The 17,349-nt window shown below is 45.0% G+C and overlaps 1 protein-coding gene across 2 annotated transcripts in view; it reads left to right on the top strand.

The window, feature by feature from the left end:
• DPYSL2 (dihydropyrimidinase like 2) overlaps positions 1-13,265 on the top strand; it is a 136,890-nt gene extending 123,625 nt beyond the window's left edge. For both annotated transcript variants that reach the window (XM_041766354.1, XM_041766355.1), the window contains exons 11-14: positions 2,036-2,206; positions 7,139-7,318; positions 8,171-8,336; positions 10,267-13,265. In XM_041766354.1, the coding sequence (XP_041622288.1) occupies positions 2,036-2,206; positions 7,139-7,318; positions 8,171-8,336; positions 10,267-10,358 (609 nt within the window). In that variant the 3' untranslated portion in view covers positions 10,359-13,265. The remainder of the gene's footprint in view (positions 1-2,035; positions 2,207-7,138; positions 7,319-8,170; positions 8,337-10,266) is intronic.
• The last annotated feature ends 4,084 nt before the right edge of the window (positions 13,266-17,349 follow it).

Here is a 17,349-nt window from a genome sequence, read left to right on the forward strand (position 1 = left end):
CTGTCTCAGATAAATAAAAATATTTTTAAAAATGTAGTAACAGAACAGATTTTCTGGTTCTTAATGATTTTTTTTTTTAGATTATGGAAACAATATAATCTCATTCCAAAAAGAATAAGGAAGTAAAAACCACACATTTCACACCATCTTTCAGATAACTGCAATGAACCTTTTGACAAATGTCTTCCCAGTTTTTGCCAGTCCAAGAGCACACGTGTGTCTATGACATGTATGTGTGTGAGTGTGTAAGAAGCACTGGCATTATCTATACTATTTTGTGGCCCATTTTATTGAAACAGTATATCCTGAAAACGTCTCCACATCCTTAAGTATACTTGAAAAACTTGGTCTTTAGTAGCAGAAGATTCCATCTTAACACTGGATTTGTAACTCTTTGAACGTTTATGTTATTTCTGATTTTTTTTTTCTGAGATGAACATCTTATATAAACATCCTTGGACAGATCTTTAACTATGGTTGTAGAAGAAATTTCTAGAAGTGGTATTCATAGGTCAAAGGGTGTGTATATGTTTAAGGCTATTGCTATATATCGTCAAAATTCCTTCTAGAAAGATTGTACCAATTTCTATGCTGCCAGCCGTGCATGACATTGTCTTCTTTGAGGTCCAAATTGGTATTATATCAGCAAAATAGAAGTATTGCTGATCTGGCTGGTGAATTTGTTTTACATTTACTCTCTCCAATTACTGATTAAAGTGAATTTTTTTCATGTCCTTATGGGCTATTTGTATTTCTCGCTCTCTTAATACTTGCTCATTTTCTTTGCTCATTTTTCTACTAGCTTTAGAGTGGGTTGCCTACAGATAGGCAGTCATTTCCTCAGATTCTGTATTTTATTTATTTATTTATTTATTTATTTATTTATTTAATTTATTTATTTATTAGATACAGGGGGTGGGGGGCAGAGACACAGGAGAGGGAGAAGCAGGCTCCATGCAGGAAGCCCGACACGGGACTCGATCCCAGGTCTCTAGGATCATGCTCTGGGCTGAAGGCAGCGCTAAACTGCTGAGCCACCCAGGCTGCTCCAGATTCTATATTTTTTTTTTTTTTTTAAATTTTTTATTTATTTATGATAGTCACAGAGAGAGAGAGAGAGAGGCAGAGACACAGGCGGAGGGAGAAGCAGGCTCCATGCACCGGGAGCCTGATGTGGGATTCGATCCCGGGTCCCCAGGATCGCGCCCTGGGCCAAAGGCAGGTGCCAAACCGCTGCGCCACCCAGGGATCCCCAGATTCTATATTTAAAGGGAAGAGGAGGACAAGTGGTAGAGAGGAGAAACAGCAGGGAAGGATGTGAGGAGACTGGGACTGGCACCTATGGCATGCTGTGGACACCCAGACATGCCCTTGGGACCTCTAGGTGTCCTAGACTGGAGACCTAGGGGACCTCTAGGTGTCCTAGACTGGAGACCTAGGGCTGTGCCTGTGGTTTTGAAAAGCACAGTCATTTGGGCCAAACGATGTTTCCTGAAGGGCTCTGAATTTTCACTTGGAAACAATTATAGATTTAGAGGAAGTTAACAAAGACAAAGAGGGGTCCTGGGTATAGTTCATCTGTTCTCACCAATGCATAATTCTGGCACCATATCAAAGCCCACGGAGTGACAGTGGTGCAATGCGTGTGTATGATTCTGTGTCATTTTGCCATATGTGGCAAATGTGATTCATGTAACCACCACTACGGTCAAGACACAGATTTCCTCCATTACCCCAAGGACCCCCTTTGTGAGGCCCTGTGATTGTCAGACTGACCCCTTGACCCCTGGAGGAGTCTCCACCTCACCCCTCATCTGTCCTCCATCTCTATATCTTCGTTGTTTTTGAGAATGAGATTATTAAATAAAGTCATATGGTATGTGGCCTTTTGAGATTGGTTCTTTCACTGTGCGCAATGCCCTTAAAATCCATGCAAATTGTTGTGTGTTTCCAAAGCGTGTTTCTATTTTCGCTAAGTTGTATTCCACCCTTCAACTTTTTAACTTGCTTTTGGGGTATGTGTCACACTCTTCAGGTCACTGGGAAGATGGATGAGAACCAGTTTGTGGCCGTGACCAGCACCAATGCAGCCAAAGTCTTCAACCTTTACCCTCGGAAAGGCCGCATTGCTGTGGGATCCGATGCTGACCTGGTTATCTGGGACCCTGACAGCGTTAAAACCATCTCTGCCAAGACCCACAACAGCGTAAGTCCTGTTAATTGCATGGACCCAATCCCAGTGAATTATAGTCCCAGAAAGGGACTGAGGCAGGGAGAGTCCCCAGAAAGAGCTTGCTGTGATAGGAATGAACTTTCCCCCAGGGTATAACTTGAGGTTTGCTGAGAAAAATAGTAGCTATCTTATCTCTGGTCAGGACAATAAGAATGTTAACCCTTCTCAGCGTTTTGGAGTTCTTTATAGGTAGAGGTCTTTGTCTGTAGACCTTCAGAGCCTCCAAAGTCATGCCAGGACATCAGAAGCTTCTAGAAGTCAGGTGCCATCCTATGTGAATGGTTGGGTGCAGCACCTTTCATGGCGGTGCTGGCCACAAGGGACCCACAACGAACATTCAGATGTCCACTCCTGAGGTGCCCACTGGGCACTTTTATTCTTTTAAGCCACTGCATTCTCATGTCAGTGTTTCAGGACAAAAACCTCAATGACAGATGCTCTTGTGATCCTAAAGGAATGAATTGACTTTGAGTTGACTTTTTTCCTTCTTCCTCACTGGCTGACTTAGATTCGCAGCACAGCATTACAGCCACACCTACTCGTTTTTTGTTTTTTGTTTTTTTAAGATTTTAAAAATTTACTCATGAGAGGCATAGAGAGAGAGGCAGAGACCTAGGCAGAGGAAGAAGCAGGCTTCCCATGGGGAGCCTGATGTGGAACTTGATCCCAGGATCTCAGGATCCCAGGATCACAAATAGCCAAAGGCAGACGCTTAACCACTGAGCCACCCAGGCATCCCCAGCCACACCTACTTGTAACTTAGATCACAACTCTTGGGGTCTCAGAATGGCCCCTATGGGCAGAGCTCCTAGGGTCCTGCCCAGTGAACCTACCTGTTCATATGTATTAACAACACAGTCCCATTTACTCTTTACATGGCCTTCTCAGTAAAGAGATGGCTCCATTTACCCCAGTTACTTAGTGCGAAGGTTGTAAATGGAAGCTTCAAGAGCTTACGTGACCAGTTTGACATTATATAGCCACTTTGTGGTAGAGCCAGAATTAGAACCCCAGATTGTCCAGGGTCCTTCCCTGCCACACTGCATATGTAGCCTCTTGGCCAGGCTTACCTGGAGGGAATGCTCCCCCTCCCTTGTGGCCTCTTCTACAGAGGTGATGTGTGAGTTGGACTCATTATTTAAGTTGTGGATGACCCAGCTAGGGAGTTTACATGTGGAGCCCTTTCCAGGCCGAAGAAAGGACGTGAAGGAGCGATGATTCAAGAAGACATTCCGCCCTTCACACATCATTGCCAGACCTTTCCAGAGCAAAAGCACTGCCCTACCTTTACATCCAGGCAACCCCGTGTAAAGAAAGTACCTCTGTTCTGTTCTCACCTGATTCAAAGAGTCCACACTAAACACATTTGTGCAGCATTAATCATCCAGGAAAATACAAATGAGAGGTTTTCCCTGTGTAATACAGTGTTTCATACCACTGGGCTAATTAGCTTTAATTTGGAGCATTTAGCTAACTATTACTGAGCCCTGCTGCTAAGCCTCTGCTTGGGTTTTTCAGGCATCCAGCCAGATGAGTAATTTCAGAGAGCCAGGGCTGGATGTAGGTTAAAAATGTCTATACCTGGTGAACAACGACGGCTCGCTGCCTCACGGTTTGATAGAAAGTTGATTCCGTATACCCTGAGCTGTGATCTGACCAATGGGCTTGTTCATTTAAAGTCACTTAGAGTCATGGGGCTGGTTCCTCTCATCTTTTAAAAATGGGGAATGGTTCAGAGCCCTTTTAGGCATTTGTGATCTGTCCTTTATAAGCAATTAAACTCAACATATGCGTCCTATGATAGCTTTGTCACTGAAGAGCTCGCAGTCTTATTGTGAAACGACAATAAAAAACCAGACAGTGGATGAGTGAACATCCACTCAAATGCCTACTCTGTGCTGAGTACTGTTCTGGATGCTTTTGTTCATTTTATTTCATTGAGTCTTGGCATCATTCCTACAGGGCAGGCTTTATAAACCCCGGTAGGTGAGGAGCTGAGTCTCAGACGTGTAAGGGACTTGTCCAAAGTCACAACTGGGGTGTGGCTGACCTGGGATACAAACCCAGGGTGGATTTGTACCAGGTGGTCTCCAGTCCTCCAGTAGGGTGCAATAGGAGCTTGTAGAGTGTGGATACTTAGCTATGGAGTGACACGGAAGAGATGGGGCTTGATGCCCTCAGGATGACGTACACCCTGTAAAGGTCACTTTGGAGATGACAGGATTCAGACTTTTTGATCTACGGATGTATGTTGGTTTTGTGTTGTCATGTTCACATAAGCCTTGGGAGAGAGGCAGTTGGAGAACCTGTGGTTCTGAGGCAGGATTCAGATTGGCTCAGAGTTCCACGCACAACTCCTAGATTTCACCAAATCTGAGATGCCTTTGATTTGAAGCTATTCCCTGCGTTCATTCACTACCATGAAAGAAAACACACCAATCTGAGTCTACTGTGAGACTCCTTTCCAAATACACTGTGCTACCTAGGGCTTGCCTGTGCTTCGCATAGGATAACCATGAGGTGAGTCTGCCCTGGAGAAAGGGGGGGGCACAAAGAATCTTGTGTGTCTCAACATCAGCATTGGGGGCCGAGCATGCAAAAACAGCTCCTGAGAAGATGAGCTGCAAGCTGGTACTCCTGGTTGCTGGCGATCTGAACTCCTCCTGCCAGAATGGTCTAGAGAAATGTCAAGCTGAGCAGTTCATGTAATACGGCCTCAGTGTGGTAATCCCCCGGGCCAGTGGGAAAAGCAGAGCTCGATCCCACTGGCAGAGCTCTGTTCCATGTGGACTGACAAGGGGTTGCTCAGCTCCATTGTTGTGAGACACATACTGATTCCAGGGAGGAGTGTCTTTAAAATGATGGAAGACAGTCACAGACTTGAGGACACATGCTTTGGTCCTGGAATGAATGTGTGGGATCCCTTCTGATCCCCCTGGTGCCTCTCTGCCTCGTTCCTTGGGGAGCTTCTACAGGATTCTTTCTGAGGCTCAGAGCAGTGCCAACAGTCCTTCATTGCAGTTTTTTCTTTTTCTTTTCTTTTCTTCTTTTTTTTTTAAGATTTTACTTCTTTATTCATGAGGGACACAGAGAGGCAGAAACATAGGCAGAAGGAGAAGCAGACTCCTTGCAAGGAGCCTGATGCGGGACTTGATCCTGGGACCCCGGGATCATGACCTGAGCCAAAGCAGACACTCAACCACTGAGCCACCCAGGTGTCCTTCATTGCCATTTTCAATCAACATTACTGCATTCTGATACTGAATGTGAGCTGTTAAGCCAACCTGGGGCTTCCCCTGCCTTCTGAGCCACTACGTCAGGCAGAAATGTTCTCCTGAGCCATACTGTACCCTATCAGCTCTCTGTTCACAGACTCTTCTCTGGTGCTGTTAACCTGTCTGACTTTCCCCAGAAAGCCAAGCTGCTTTGTATGGTGAGGGCTCCCTCTTCATCCTCCAGCCACAGCCATTTGTGCCCATGAACAGGGCAGGCAGGAAGAAGTGAGGCATCGTGAAAGCTGGGGAAGTATCAAGGGGTGAGCTGAAGCTGTAGGATGGGGCTGTGGCATGTGGAATAGCACCTCCTCTTTTCTGTTACCTTCCTCTGCCAACAGCAGACTCACATGCATGTGAAGAATCTGCCTGTTTTCTTTTTTTAAAAATTTTATTTATTTATTCATGACATATACATATAGAGGGAGAGAGGCAGAGACACAGGCAGAGGGAGAAGCAGGCCCCATGCAGGGAGCCCGACGTGGGACCCGATCCCAGGACTCTAGGATCACGCCCTGGGCCCAAGGCAGGCACTAACTAAACTGCTGAGCCACCCAAGGATCCCTGATCCTGCCTGTTTTCCAAGAGGTCGCCCAGCGGGGTCACTTTGCAAAGCTTGAAGCTAAAGGGATAGCTGCATAGTCTGGATGTTAACTGGACTTCAAACATTTTATTGAAGGCATGCCTCCAGTTCCCTCAGTCTTTTTCATTCAGGGATTGCTGTTGAATCACATGGCTAACAGATTGGAAAAACAACAGGGTGACTGGGTGGCTCAATCGATTAAGGGTCTGCCTCCGGATCAGGTCTTGATCTTAGGGTCCAGGGATCGAGCCCCACATTGGGCTCTCTGCTTAGTGGAGAGTCTGCTTCTCCCTTTCCCTCTGCCAGTCACTCCCCTTGCTTATGGTCTTTCTCTCTGTGTCAAATAAGTAAATAAAATCTTAAAAAAGAAAACGATTGGAAAACCAGGAAATCCAATGGGAAGATCTGCTCATGGATGGTGCATTTTGCAATGAAATTTAGAACTCGGGGACACCTGGGTGGCTCAGTGGTTGAGCATCTGCCTTCTGCTCAGGATGTGATCTTAGAGTTCTGGGATCAAGTCCCACATCAGGCTCTTGCAAGGAGCCTGCTTCTCCTCCATCTGCCTGTGTCTCTGCCTCTCTCTGTCTCTCCTGAATAAATAAGTAAAATCTAAGAAAGAAAGAAAAGGAAGGAAGGAAGGAAAGAAAGAAAGAAAGAAAGAAAGAAAAGAAAGAAAGAAAGAAAAAGAAATTTAGAAAGAAATTTAGAACTTGGTCAGAAAAGGCTTTTGGATTTTAACTTGATGGGGGCTTGAATCAGTGAGGATAAAGCTGCTGCTAATACGAGGAATCATTTCCTTTATATTTGTGTAGCATTTCCAAACCCTCATGCTTTTCCATACAATGTTCCTGTTCAGCTCTTTTTCCCCAAAGTTTTTGAGAGGCAGGAAAGACTATTCTGTATTCTAGACAGGGAAATCAAGACCGAGACATTAAGTGCCCGCTGGAGTGGCCAGTCAGGACAGGGACTTCCGTCTCTGGGCCTTTCTTTTGTCTGTGTGATCTTGGGCAGAGTGTATGCTAATGTTTACGTATTGTCTCTTCCTAGGCCCTTGAGTACAACATCTTCGAGGGCATGGAGTGCCGTGGCTCTCCACTGGTGGTCATCAGCCAGGGGAAGATCGTTCTGGAGGATGGCACCCTTCATGTTACCGAAGGCTCTGGGCGCTACATCCCCCGGAAGCCTTTCCCTGATTTTGTTTACAAGCGTATCAAGGCGAGGAGCAGAGTGAGTAGCTTCGATCCTTACAAATTGTCTTTATCATGGGTTAAGTTCAGTTCCATAAATGTTTACTAGGCACTTTGAGTTAGAATAGTGAGGTGGACATGGAGGGAGGGGGTAGGTCAGGAATAAGGGATACATGATTTTTTTTATTTCTGGAGTTCAGAATACCAGTGGATGAGTCAGGTAAGCCCATAGCCAGCCCCAGAAATGAAGTAAAGAGTGTGGCATATCCTGTGATGAGAAGTGTAAAGTGAGGTCAGAGCAGGCAGCCATGGCCACTGCTCTGGAGTCCTAGGCCGAAGTGTCATGGGGAGAGGGCCCTTTGAGTTGGGTTTTGAAGGTTAATTAGGAGTTTGAAAAGCCAAAGAGGGGACACAAGGGAATGAGAATGCCATGATTATGGAAGACATATAGTGCATTCTGGGCATGGTATAGCACTGGTACTTGGGACTGTGAGGCAGAGGTTGGATGGAACTGTGAGGGAATTAAAGAGAGTGAGATTGAAAAGCAAACTGGGGGCCAGATCTTGAATGTGAGACCAAATCTCTTCACAGTATGTTTGGAGTTTTGGCCTTGGGTATAAGTTAAAGTGCTATGGGGGAAAGATGGTAAGAAATATTAGTTTTTATAGAGTAACTAGTACCCATGGTCTGTCTTCTGAGAATGTTGGCCTGGAGTGGTGGGGGCTGGCCCCTCGCTGACATCTGTTCCTGCTCTGTGTGTCCATAAGGAGAACCCTTTTTCCGAACATCTCACAGGCCTGTCCTGACTGCCACTCCTTCCCCATTTGGAGGGTTGCCAGGGAGATGTCCTCTGTGAACGCAGCAGGAGTCAAGGGGCTCTTGTGTTTTGCAGCTGGCAGAGCTGAGAGGGGTTCCTCGTGGCCTGTACGACGGACCCGTGTGTGAGGTGTCTGTGACACCCAAGACAGTCACTCCGGCCTCCTCGGCTAAGACGTCTCCTGCCAAGCAGCAGGCCCCACCTGTCCGGAACCTGCACCAGTCTGGATTCAGCTTGTCTGGTACGGTTATGGTTTGGGTAGGGCCTGGTTCTGCAGGGTTCCTGCTCATGGAGCAGGCAAGTCAAGAATTGATTTTGTTAAAGGGGCAGAACTGGAAAGGAATGATATTCATGACAAATATGAATATCCCCAGAGACGTAACTCATACCAATGACCAGTTGGGTTTCAGAATCTTGACAGGAGTTTACATCACATATGATGTTATGATGCATGTTCTCTGTGTATTTATATACAACCTGGTGTAGTAAGAGGGCGTTTCTCCAAAGTCTTGTGTCCGTTCTAAAAAAGGGTATTGTATTTCTGAATTCTCTTTGCCCCCATGCATGTGGTATATTGTAATGGTTCAGCTTATGGAGTCTGGAGTTTGAATAGCTCAACTCTGTAGCCACATGCGGCTCTGCCTCAGTCCCCTTGTCTATAGAATGGGCATAAGAGTAGTAGCTACCTCATGGGGCTGTCGGAGGATTAAATGAGTTAACGTACATGTGAAATGCTTACAACAGAGCCATTTGATAGTTGTGAGTTGTTTGTGTGGATAGAATGTGATGTCAGGGAAGGTGAGAGCAAAAGGTCCAGATTTTAAGGCTTCCTTACTTGAAACTTCCAGTCCTCCATGTGGCCCGTGGCTAGAAACCTACTTTTCAAGCTCTCTGAGCCATAGATATATATCCAAATCTCTATGCCACGTTAAAGAAACAGTTAATCTGATAGATTTTTTTTTTCTTGTCGGATATACTGGTTTTCAGAAAGCTACCCAGTATGTATATATGCATTACCAATTTAAAAAAAAAATTAATTATTTAAAAAATTGAGGACGGGCAGAGGGAGAAAGAATCTTACGCACACTCCCTGCTGAGCACGGAGCCCCACACAGGGCTCCATCTCACCACCCTAAGGTGATGACCTGAGTCGAAACCGAGAGTAGGGGATCCCTGGGTGGCGCAGTGGTTTAGCGCCTGCCTTTGGCCCAGGACGCGATCCTGGAGACCCGGGATCGAATCCCACGTCGGGCTCCTGGTGCATGGAGCCTGCTTCTCCCTCTGCCTATGTCTCTGCCTCTCTCTCTCTCTCTCTGTGACTATCATAAATAATAAAATAAAAAAAAATTAAAAAAGAAAAAAAAAAAAAAAGAAACCGAGAGTAGGAGGCTAAACCAACTGAGCCACCCAGGCGCCCCTACCAGTTTTCAAGATTTTAGTTGTGTCAGAAAATGAAATGAGCATAATAATGTCTGTGCTTTTCTTTTTCTTTTTCTTTTTCTTTTTCTTTTTCTTTTTTTTTCTTTTTCTTTTTCTTTCTTTTTTTTTTTTTTTATCTGACCAGGCCATTCCAACCTAAGGAAGCATCATTGCTCTTACTCTTGATTAGACAGCACAGGTGCAGAGTTAGGGGAGTAGAATGTGGCGGAGAAGGCTGTTCAGGCCTTCAGAAAAGCCAACCTGGGTCTGACTAATGAAGAAAGGGGCAGGATGTAGTCTTGGGCAAAAGATGAAATAGTGTTATTTTTATATATAGTTTTACTCTTTTAAACAAGGGAGCCAACCAGCTTCTGCAAAGACTGCTTTACAGGGTGGGTGATTTCTTTGGCTATTTTAAGCCAGTCTCTTTTTTGGAGTTTAAACTTGCAGTGAGGTTTTGAGAAAGGGATAAGGTATATGGTATGGGCCTGGCCCTTTTTCTCCTGGGCTGTGCTATATGTTTATTTTTATTTATTTTTAAAGATTTTATTTATTCATGAGAGACAGAGAGAGAGAGGGGCAGAGACATAGGCATTCGACCACTGAGCCACCCAAGTGCCCCTATGCTGTTTTGGTTTAAAGCGGGAACTCTGAAGTGGGAACTCCCTCGTGGGAACCTTCTCCTGGGAACTCTCGAGAACTGGGGGGAACTGGTAGGACTGCTTTTGACTGGACTCCTGTCTCCTCTGCAGGTGCTCAAATTGATGACAACATTCCCCGCCGCACCACCCAGCGCATTGTGGCTCCTCCTGGTGGCCGTGCCAACATCACCAGCCTGGGCTAGAGGTGCCGGCCCCGCAGCCTACGTGGGGATGGGGGATGGGACACCTGAGGACATTCTGAGACTTCCTTCCTTCCTTCTTTTTTTTTTTTAAGAGCCTGTGATAGTTACTGTGGGGCAGCCAGTTCATGGGGCCCCCTCTAGGGCCCTGCACTCCGTCCCTCACCCGGAGTCACTGATTTTGCCACCCACTTCCCTATACATCTACGAATATCACACCCAAGTCTATCCACCAACCCCATACACGGAACTGCATCCAACACTCAGACATGCGAAACAAAGCAAATCACAACGAGGGCGTTTTTCATCTCTAACCTCTGTTGTACTTGTTACCATCTTCTTTTTTCATGGGGGCGGGGAGGAAGATAAAGTGAATTGCCCAGAGCTGCCTTTTTCTTTTTAAATTTTTAAAAGTTTTCTTCGTGGGTCTGGGGAGAAGGTGGGTGGGGGCGGGGGGAGAGTCTTTTTTGTTTTTTGTTTTTAATACTAAATTGGGAAGCCTATTTCGATGTTAATACAAGGGGTTTGAACTGGACATCCTAATGATGCAATTATGTAACCATCGAGCTGCTTCAGGGTGGTTGGCAAACTCTTGTCCCTCCTGAGATGCTCCAAAATGGCCACACTGCATTCCATCGTCTTCTGGGTCAACTGTTGATAAAGGGCAGGTTTTCTTTTTGGCCTAGATTTTGCTGCAGATCACATTTTTTGAGGATTCTCTTCTCCTTTCTTAATATCTTTTCTGCTCTCTCTCTTTAGCTTTTTTATTCATGAATATTCTCACGTGTGTCCCTTTCTTTGTGTTTCCTTCAGCCCTTGTCTCTGAGACCGTGTTTTTCTCTCCGTCCCCTAGTGTTTTCTCAGATGACCGGGTCTACTGTTTTAGTGTGGTCATAAGAACCTGCCTGGAAGAATTTGAGCTTTGTCATTGCAACCATAGTAATATGCTGTCCTAATCTGTACACGACTGGTGCTACCCACCCACCACCACCAGGATATGCGTTTGACTTTGGGATGCTTCCAGATGCAGTGAAGGCTGAGCTACCCACACTATCACCTGTGGGCTCAGAATAGAACCTCAAACAGTACTGAGATGTTGCAGAAAGAAACCTGAGGCTATAGGACATAAGGTTTTTCCTCCATGCAATGCTAAGTAGCTAAAGAAAGACACCCATCAAATCAGCAAATTGAGCCCCCCTTGACCCAAGCAAACCAGTCAGCCTCAAGTTGGCCGCCAGCACAGTGTTGAGCTGGGAGGAGTCTGACCCTCACTGGGGCTTGCTGTTTCCCAGCCTAGTGTGTCTTTTGGGATTCCAGAGCATGCTGGGACTTCTCGCTTTGGGACAAAAAATATTTTTTTCTTGTTCAACTATTTTGGAAGCTATCCATGCAGTACAGTGGTGCCCCCTTCCATACAGGGGGATACATTCCAAGACCCCCAGTGGATACCTGAAATCTTGAATAGTACTGAACTTGTTTTATCCCCCATACGTACTTGTGATAAACTTTAATTTATAAGGCACAGTAGGAGGTTAACAACAATAACTGATAATAAAACAGGATAATTATAATATACTCTAATAAAATATATATGAATGTGGTCTCTCTTAAAATATTTTATTATACCATACTCACCCTTGTGATGACATCAGATGAAGAAAGGGTTATATGATGGGATAAAGTGATGTGAATGACGTAGGCGTTGTGACGTAGTGTTAAGCTACTGCTGACCTTCTGATAATACATCAGAGGGAGAATCACCTGCTTCTGGACTTCAATTGAAGAACTGAAACCGCAAAAAGCAAGACCACAGATATGGGGGGGTGATGCTATATAGAAAGGCCTTCGGAACTCAGAAAATCTTTGGGAAACTGGACTTTGAGTCCATTTTACCTTGTAAGGGGAAAAAATTTGTTGCATGAGCAACATGTCCAGTCACAGCTGTTGTGGGGAGAAAAATCTTACAAATCAAACGTATGGCCCCCATAGAGACCACAGATGACCCTGTGTCCACATCCCTACCCTTGTCTCCGGGACCCTTCCTGCTAGCTGCCTTCATTCCTGGCCCTGTCTTTGCTGATTTGTGTTGCATTTCCTTCCAAACGTGTTTACAGGTTCTTAAGCAATGTTAACGTATGCAGGCTTTTATCAAACCAAATCTGCTTTTGTAAAGCGTAACATAAAAAAGTAGATCACATCATTACACTAGTCTCTCCACACATTTTGCCTTTGGGGTTATGGTTGGGGTTTATTTTTTGTTGTTGTTGTTGTTTATTTGTTATTTTAAAAGTAAATTGCACTTTTAAAGAATAATTGGTTAACTTAATATATTTGCTTTTTTCTCACCTGCACTTAGAGGAAATTTGAACAAGTTGGAAAAAAAATTTTTTTTTGTTTCAATTCTAAGAAACACTTGCAGCTCTTTTAGTATTCACTGAGTCTTCCTGTTTTTCCTGTACCAGGTCATGGTGATTTTGGTTATTTTAATTGTTTTCTTAAAACCATTTGAAACCTGAAGATTTCTGCAGGCTGTGTAAGCATGTTTACCTGTTGGCTTGCTTTGTGTGTCTGTTAAATGAATGTCATATGTAAATGCTAAAATAAATGGACAGTGTCTCCGAACTGAATAACTACAGTGACTTGATGCTCTAAAACAGTGTAGGACTTAATAATAGATGGTTTCTAATCCTTGGAATTGTGATTGTGACCCATGAGTGGAGGAACTTTCAGTGCTAAAGCTGATAATGTGTGTAGCCAGGAGAGTACCTTTTTTTTTTTTTTTTTTTGTAACCACTGTCTTAATGGCAAAATAATTATGGTAAAAAAAAAAAGTCTCGTGTTTATTATTCCTTAAGAACTCTGTGTTATATTACCATGGAACGCCTAATAAAGCAAAATGTGGTTGTTTCAGGGGTGTGTCTGTGTCGAGATGTTCAAGGAGGCAGTTGCTTGGCCTCACCCACCTGAACCTTCCCTTCCTGAAACATTCACAGGCATCTATGGCCTGGCTTTGGTGATGGTACCAAGTCAAGAGTTTTCACTACATGTGAACCCATGTAAACTCATAGGCAGCTTTGAGCTTATGGCCAGGCCCCTGAGGTCTATTGCCAAACAGAACTGTGTGGCAGAGCTGAGTGTCACACCTTCATAGACCCTGCCCTAGAGAGGGCAGGATATCTTTCAGAATCAAGTTGCAAACACAAGTTTGGAAGTGGGAGTCTAGGGGGGGACCATATAGGTTGGTGTGGTGACCCCCGTGCCCTCTGCATCCATACAGCTGGTTCACCCTGGAAAATCTTCAAGCTATAAGGAGGCATACAAAGTAAGAGATGAAAGTGTGTTGACTTGCATCTGAGGCCCAGGAAAGCAGGACAAAGTACGTGTTCTCCACCCCCAGAACAAGGGCCAGGAATGCACACTGGGGCAAGAGCCATGCCAACCCCAGCTGGCTGGCTGCTTGGTTCTAACAGTTATCGTAATTGGGCACTGGTATATTGGTTCTGAAGACACTGAAGTAAGTGTGTGCTTGGGACTCCCCAAGCCCACCCTATGATTGGTGAAGTCTTCCTTTCTTTTTGTTTTCTATCCAGCCCTGTCCAAACAGGATATGAAGTGGTTTACAAAAATATATACACTAAACTAAGCTTTATAAACCAGAGTGTTGGAGTGAAGGGGGAAATGAGAGAAGGAAAAATAAGGTAAGGCCTCAGTGGGGTTAGTACCACACACCTGCCATGAGGTCGTAAACGTGGAAGTGAGTTCTGAGCATTCCAGCAGCAAATACAAAAAAAAAGGGAAGCGTGGCCAGAAGACCATAAAACATCTATAGTTACCAGAAGTACATTAGTCCAGAAGGAAAACAGATTATCGGTCCTCAGCTCTACTGGCAAGGCTTGGTGACCCCTGGAACCACCAGTGTTGTGTATCTAGGGCTGGCTCTACTGCCTTCGCCGTATGTGGTAGCAGATCACCATGATCCCGGAAAATCAAATCTGTCCAAGAGGGGAAGGGAGAAAGGCTCACCCTAACATTTATTGGACCTGTGACAACAATGGAAATTGCAGGCCCAAAACCCATGCTCCTATTCCCACCTTGGCTCCATCCTACACCAAGAAGGTGCTCCTGCTCATGCCTGTGGACAACTCAGCGCCGTGTTCCAGTAGGGCTTCCTAATCCCTAGCAAACAGCCATCCCAAGTCTGTCCTCACCGGCTGTGAGGTCTGCCGTCTGGAGAGGCCCATGTAGGCCCTGGGAGGAGGCATGGGTCCATCTGAGGGGAATTGTAGGGTGGCCAGAGCAAGTGCTCTGAAGAGAAAATCCCATGGGTGCCACATGGCTAAACGATGAAACCAGGTCTAGAGCTCTTCTGCGGTGTGATATAATCCAAAGATAGATTTTATTATTATTATTATTAAAGATTTTATTTATTTATTCATAAGAGACAGAGAGGAAGGGACACAGGCTATTTATTCATAAGAGACAGAGAGAGAGAGAGAGAGGAAGAGACACAGGCAGAGGGAGAAACAGGCTCCAGGCAGGAACCCCGATGTGGGACTCGATCCCAAGACTCTGGGATCACGCCCTGAGCTGAAGGCAGACACTCAACTGCTGAACCACCCAGGCATCTCAGTTTTATTATTTTAAAAAATATTTATTTATTTTAGAGTGAGGGAGCATGAGCAGGGGTGGGGTGGGCCAAGAGAGGGAGGGAGAGGGAAAGAGAGAGAGAGAGAGAAGCACACTCTGTGCTGAGCATGGAGCCCGACACAGGGCTCTATTACCACCCTGAGATCATTACCTGAGCTGAAATCAAGAGTCAGAGGCTTAACCAATTGAGCCACCCGGGTGTCCCTCCAAAGACAGATTTTAAAGCATCTAGAAAAACAAGTGAAGTGGAATGTATATCCTTCAGGAAGGGTTTCTGTCTGCTGGCAAGTTTCTATAGCATGCATATTCTCTCTCTCTTTTTTTTTTTAGCATGCATATTCTTTATGAAAAAGCAGATTTATCCTTTTCTCCTCAACTGGGATAAGTTCTGATGGTGCCACTGATGAGGTATACATCTTTTGGAAAGCTTCTATGGGCCTTATTTACCTTTCTGCAAGATAGAGATGATGTTATCTTGTCAATCTAACTCCCAGCCTAGGACCAAACCGGAAAGGACAAGCTGTAAATCAGATATGGTGCAGAGCAGAAGATTGCAACAGAGCAATAGGAAGCTGTTGGAAACAGTGTCCTCAGTGTCTGTCCTAAAATAGAACTAGATTAGCAGATGACGGATGACGGCAGAGGTCTTTAGTTGAGGGCAGGGATTGTAGAACCATGACACATCAGAGATGGTGTCGATGGTCAAAGAAAACAATCTGTTGGCTAAAGTCATGCTGACAGTAGCCAGCACTTATTATTATGTGACAGGCACTACTCTAAAGGCATTGCACGTATTAGCACAGTTAGGCTTTGCAGCAGCACCCTGAGAGGGGGCAATTTCTTATAAGAAAGTTTTGGCTTAGAAGCTCATGAGAAAGAGAGAAGGGGGGAAAGTGGCAGAGAATGAGCCTGTGCAGGCAGTTAGGCAGACTCACGGGGAGGAATCATGGACAGGTGAGAGCTTGGCGAGAAAAAGCACAGTGATCTCATGCAGCTGGCACCGATTGGGAGACATATGGGCTCTAAGGAAGAGAAATGAAAGGCCTAAAAAAAAAAAAAGAAAAGAAAAGAAATAAAATGAAAGGCCTACAAAATACACAGAGCTAGGAGAAAAGTGGTTCCGAAGAGAGCACCAAGTGTAAAGGAAAACAATAATGATTTGAGTACAGTTGAGTTTTATACAGAAGATTTGGAGATATTGTATTGATTTGGTGAAAAATTACAAATCGTGTATGCACCCAAATGTATATAGAGAATTGATTTTATAAGGATCTGGAAAGAAAAAAGTCATGTCTATTGAAAATACTTTGAGGGGCACCTGGGGGGCACAGCTGGTTGAGCATCTGACTCTTGGTCTCAACTGAGGTCTTGATCTCAGGGTCATGAGCTTGAGCCCTGCCTTGGGCTTCATGCTGGCATACAGCCTCCTTAAAAAAGGAAAGAAAAGAATAGAAAAGAAGATACTTGGCAAAGGAGCAAAGGGACTTAGACACATAAGTGCATTGTTGTTTTTTGAGGATTGGATGGCGGCGACAGAGGACTGGTGCAGTCAGGTTGGGGGCAGCAGATGCCACCCTTAGCAGTGAGGAACGTGGCCTCCACTCAGGGCTTGAAGCCTTGCAGGACTGAACATAACATGAGGGGCTCACAGAAGGAACTCTGGGAGGATTGAAGACCAAACACCACAGCACATAAAGTCTTATGATCCAATAATATATTACTTTGAGATTATTTCTGTGATTAATTTTGGCAGCTAAGTGTTGTCTGTGCTGTAGCTGCACAAACTGTTCTCCTAATAAACCTCATCCCATAACATAGAACTATCTGGAAACAAGGCATGGGCTGGAGGTCTGAGAGATGTAGCCTGTCCTCTTCCGGCGATGACCTTGTTGGGGACCAACTGTTTTCAGCCTTATCTTACAACTGTGGGGACCCCAGGGACCCTGAAAGGACCCAAGCGTAGATGCCTCAGGGAAGAAGTGGGCCAGAGGGGAGAATTTCTTGTATGCTGTTCACAGCTCTCAAGAGTTGATCCCTCTTCGGAGAAGATCAGATCAACAGTGGACTTTACACTGAGACTTTCCATTTCTGGTGGTTTTTCCCCTTGATTTTTCCTATCACTCCAACGGTTGCCATTTTTATCTGTTAGCCTTGGGGAGGCCTCGGAGTATACAATGAGCCTATTACGAGTCTGCTGATCTGTGGTGTTGCGCTCCCTCTGCTGGAGACAAACATCTCTTATCTTTCCTTAGGTGTTTTCGTGAGAAAGCACAGAATGTGGGCAAGGACTGCCTTGTTTCTCAAGAGAACAAAAAAGGAGGGTTAGCTGTCTGCTGGGATAGACTGT

This window comes from Vulpes lagopus, chromosome 8, assembly GCF_018345385.1.
Source record: "Vulpes lagopus strain Blue_001 chromosome 8, ASM1834538v1, whole genome shotgun sequence".
Classification (NCBI taxonomy): domain Eukaryota; kingdom Metazoa; phylum Chordata; class Mammalia; order Carnivora; family Canidae; genus Vulpes; species Vulpes lagopus.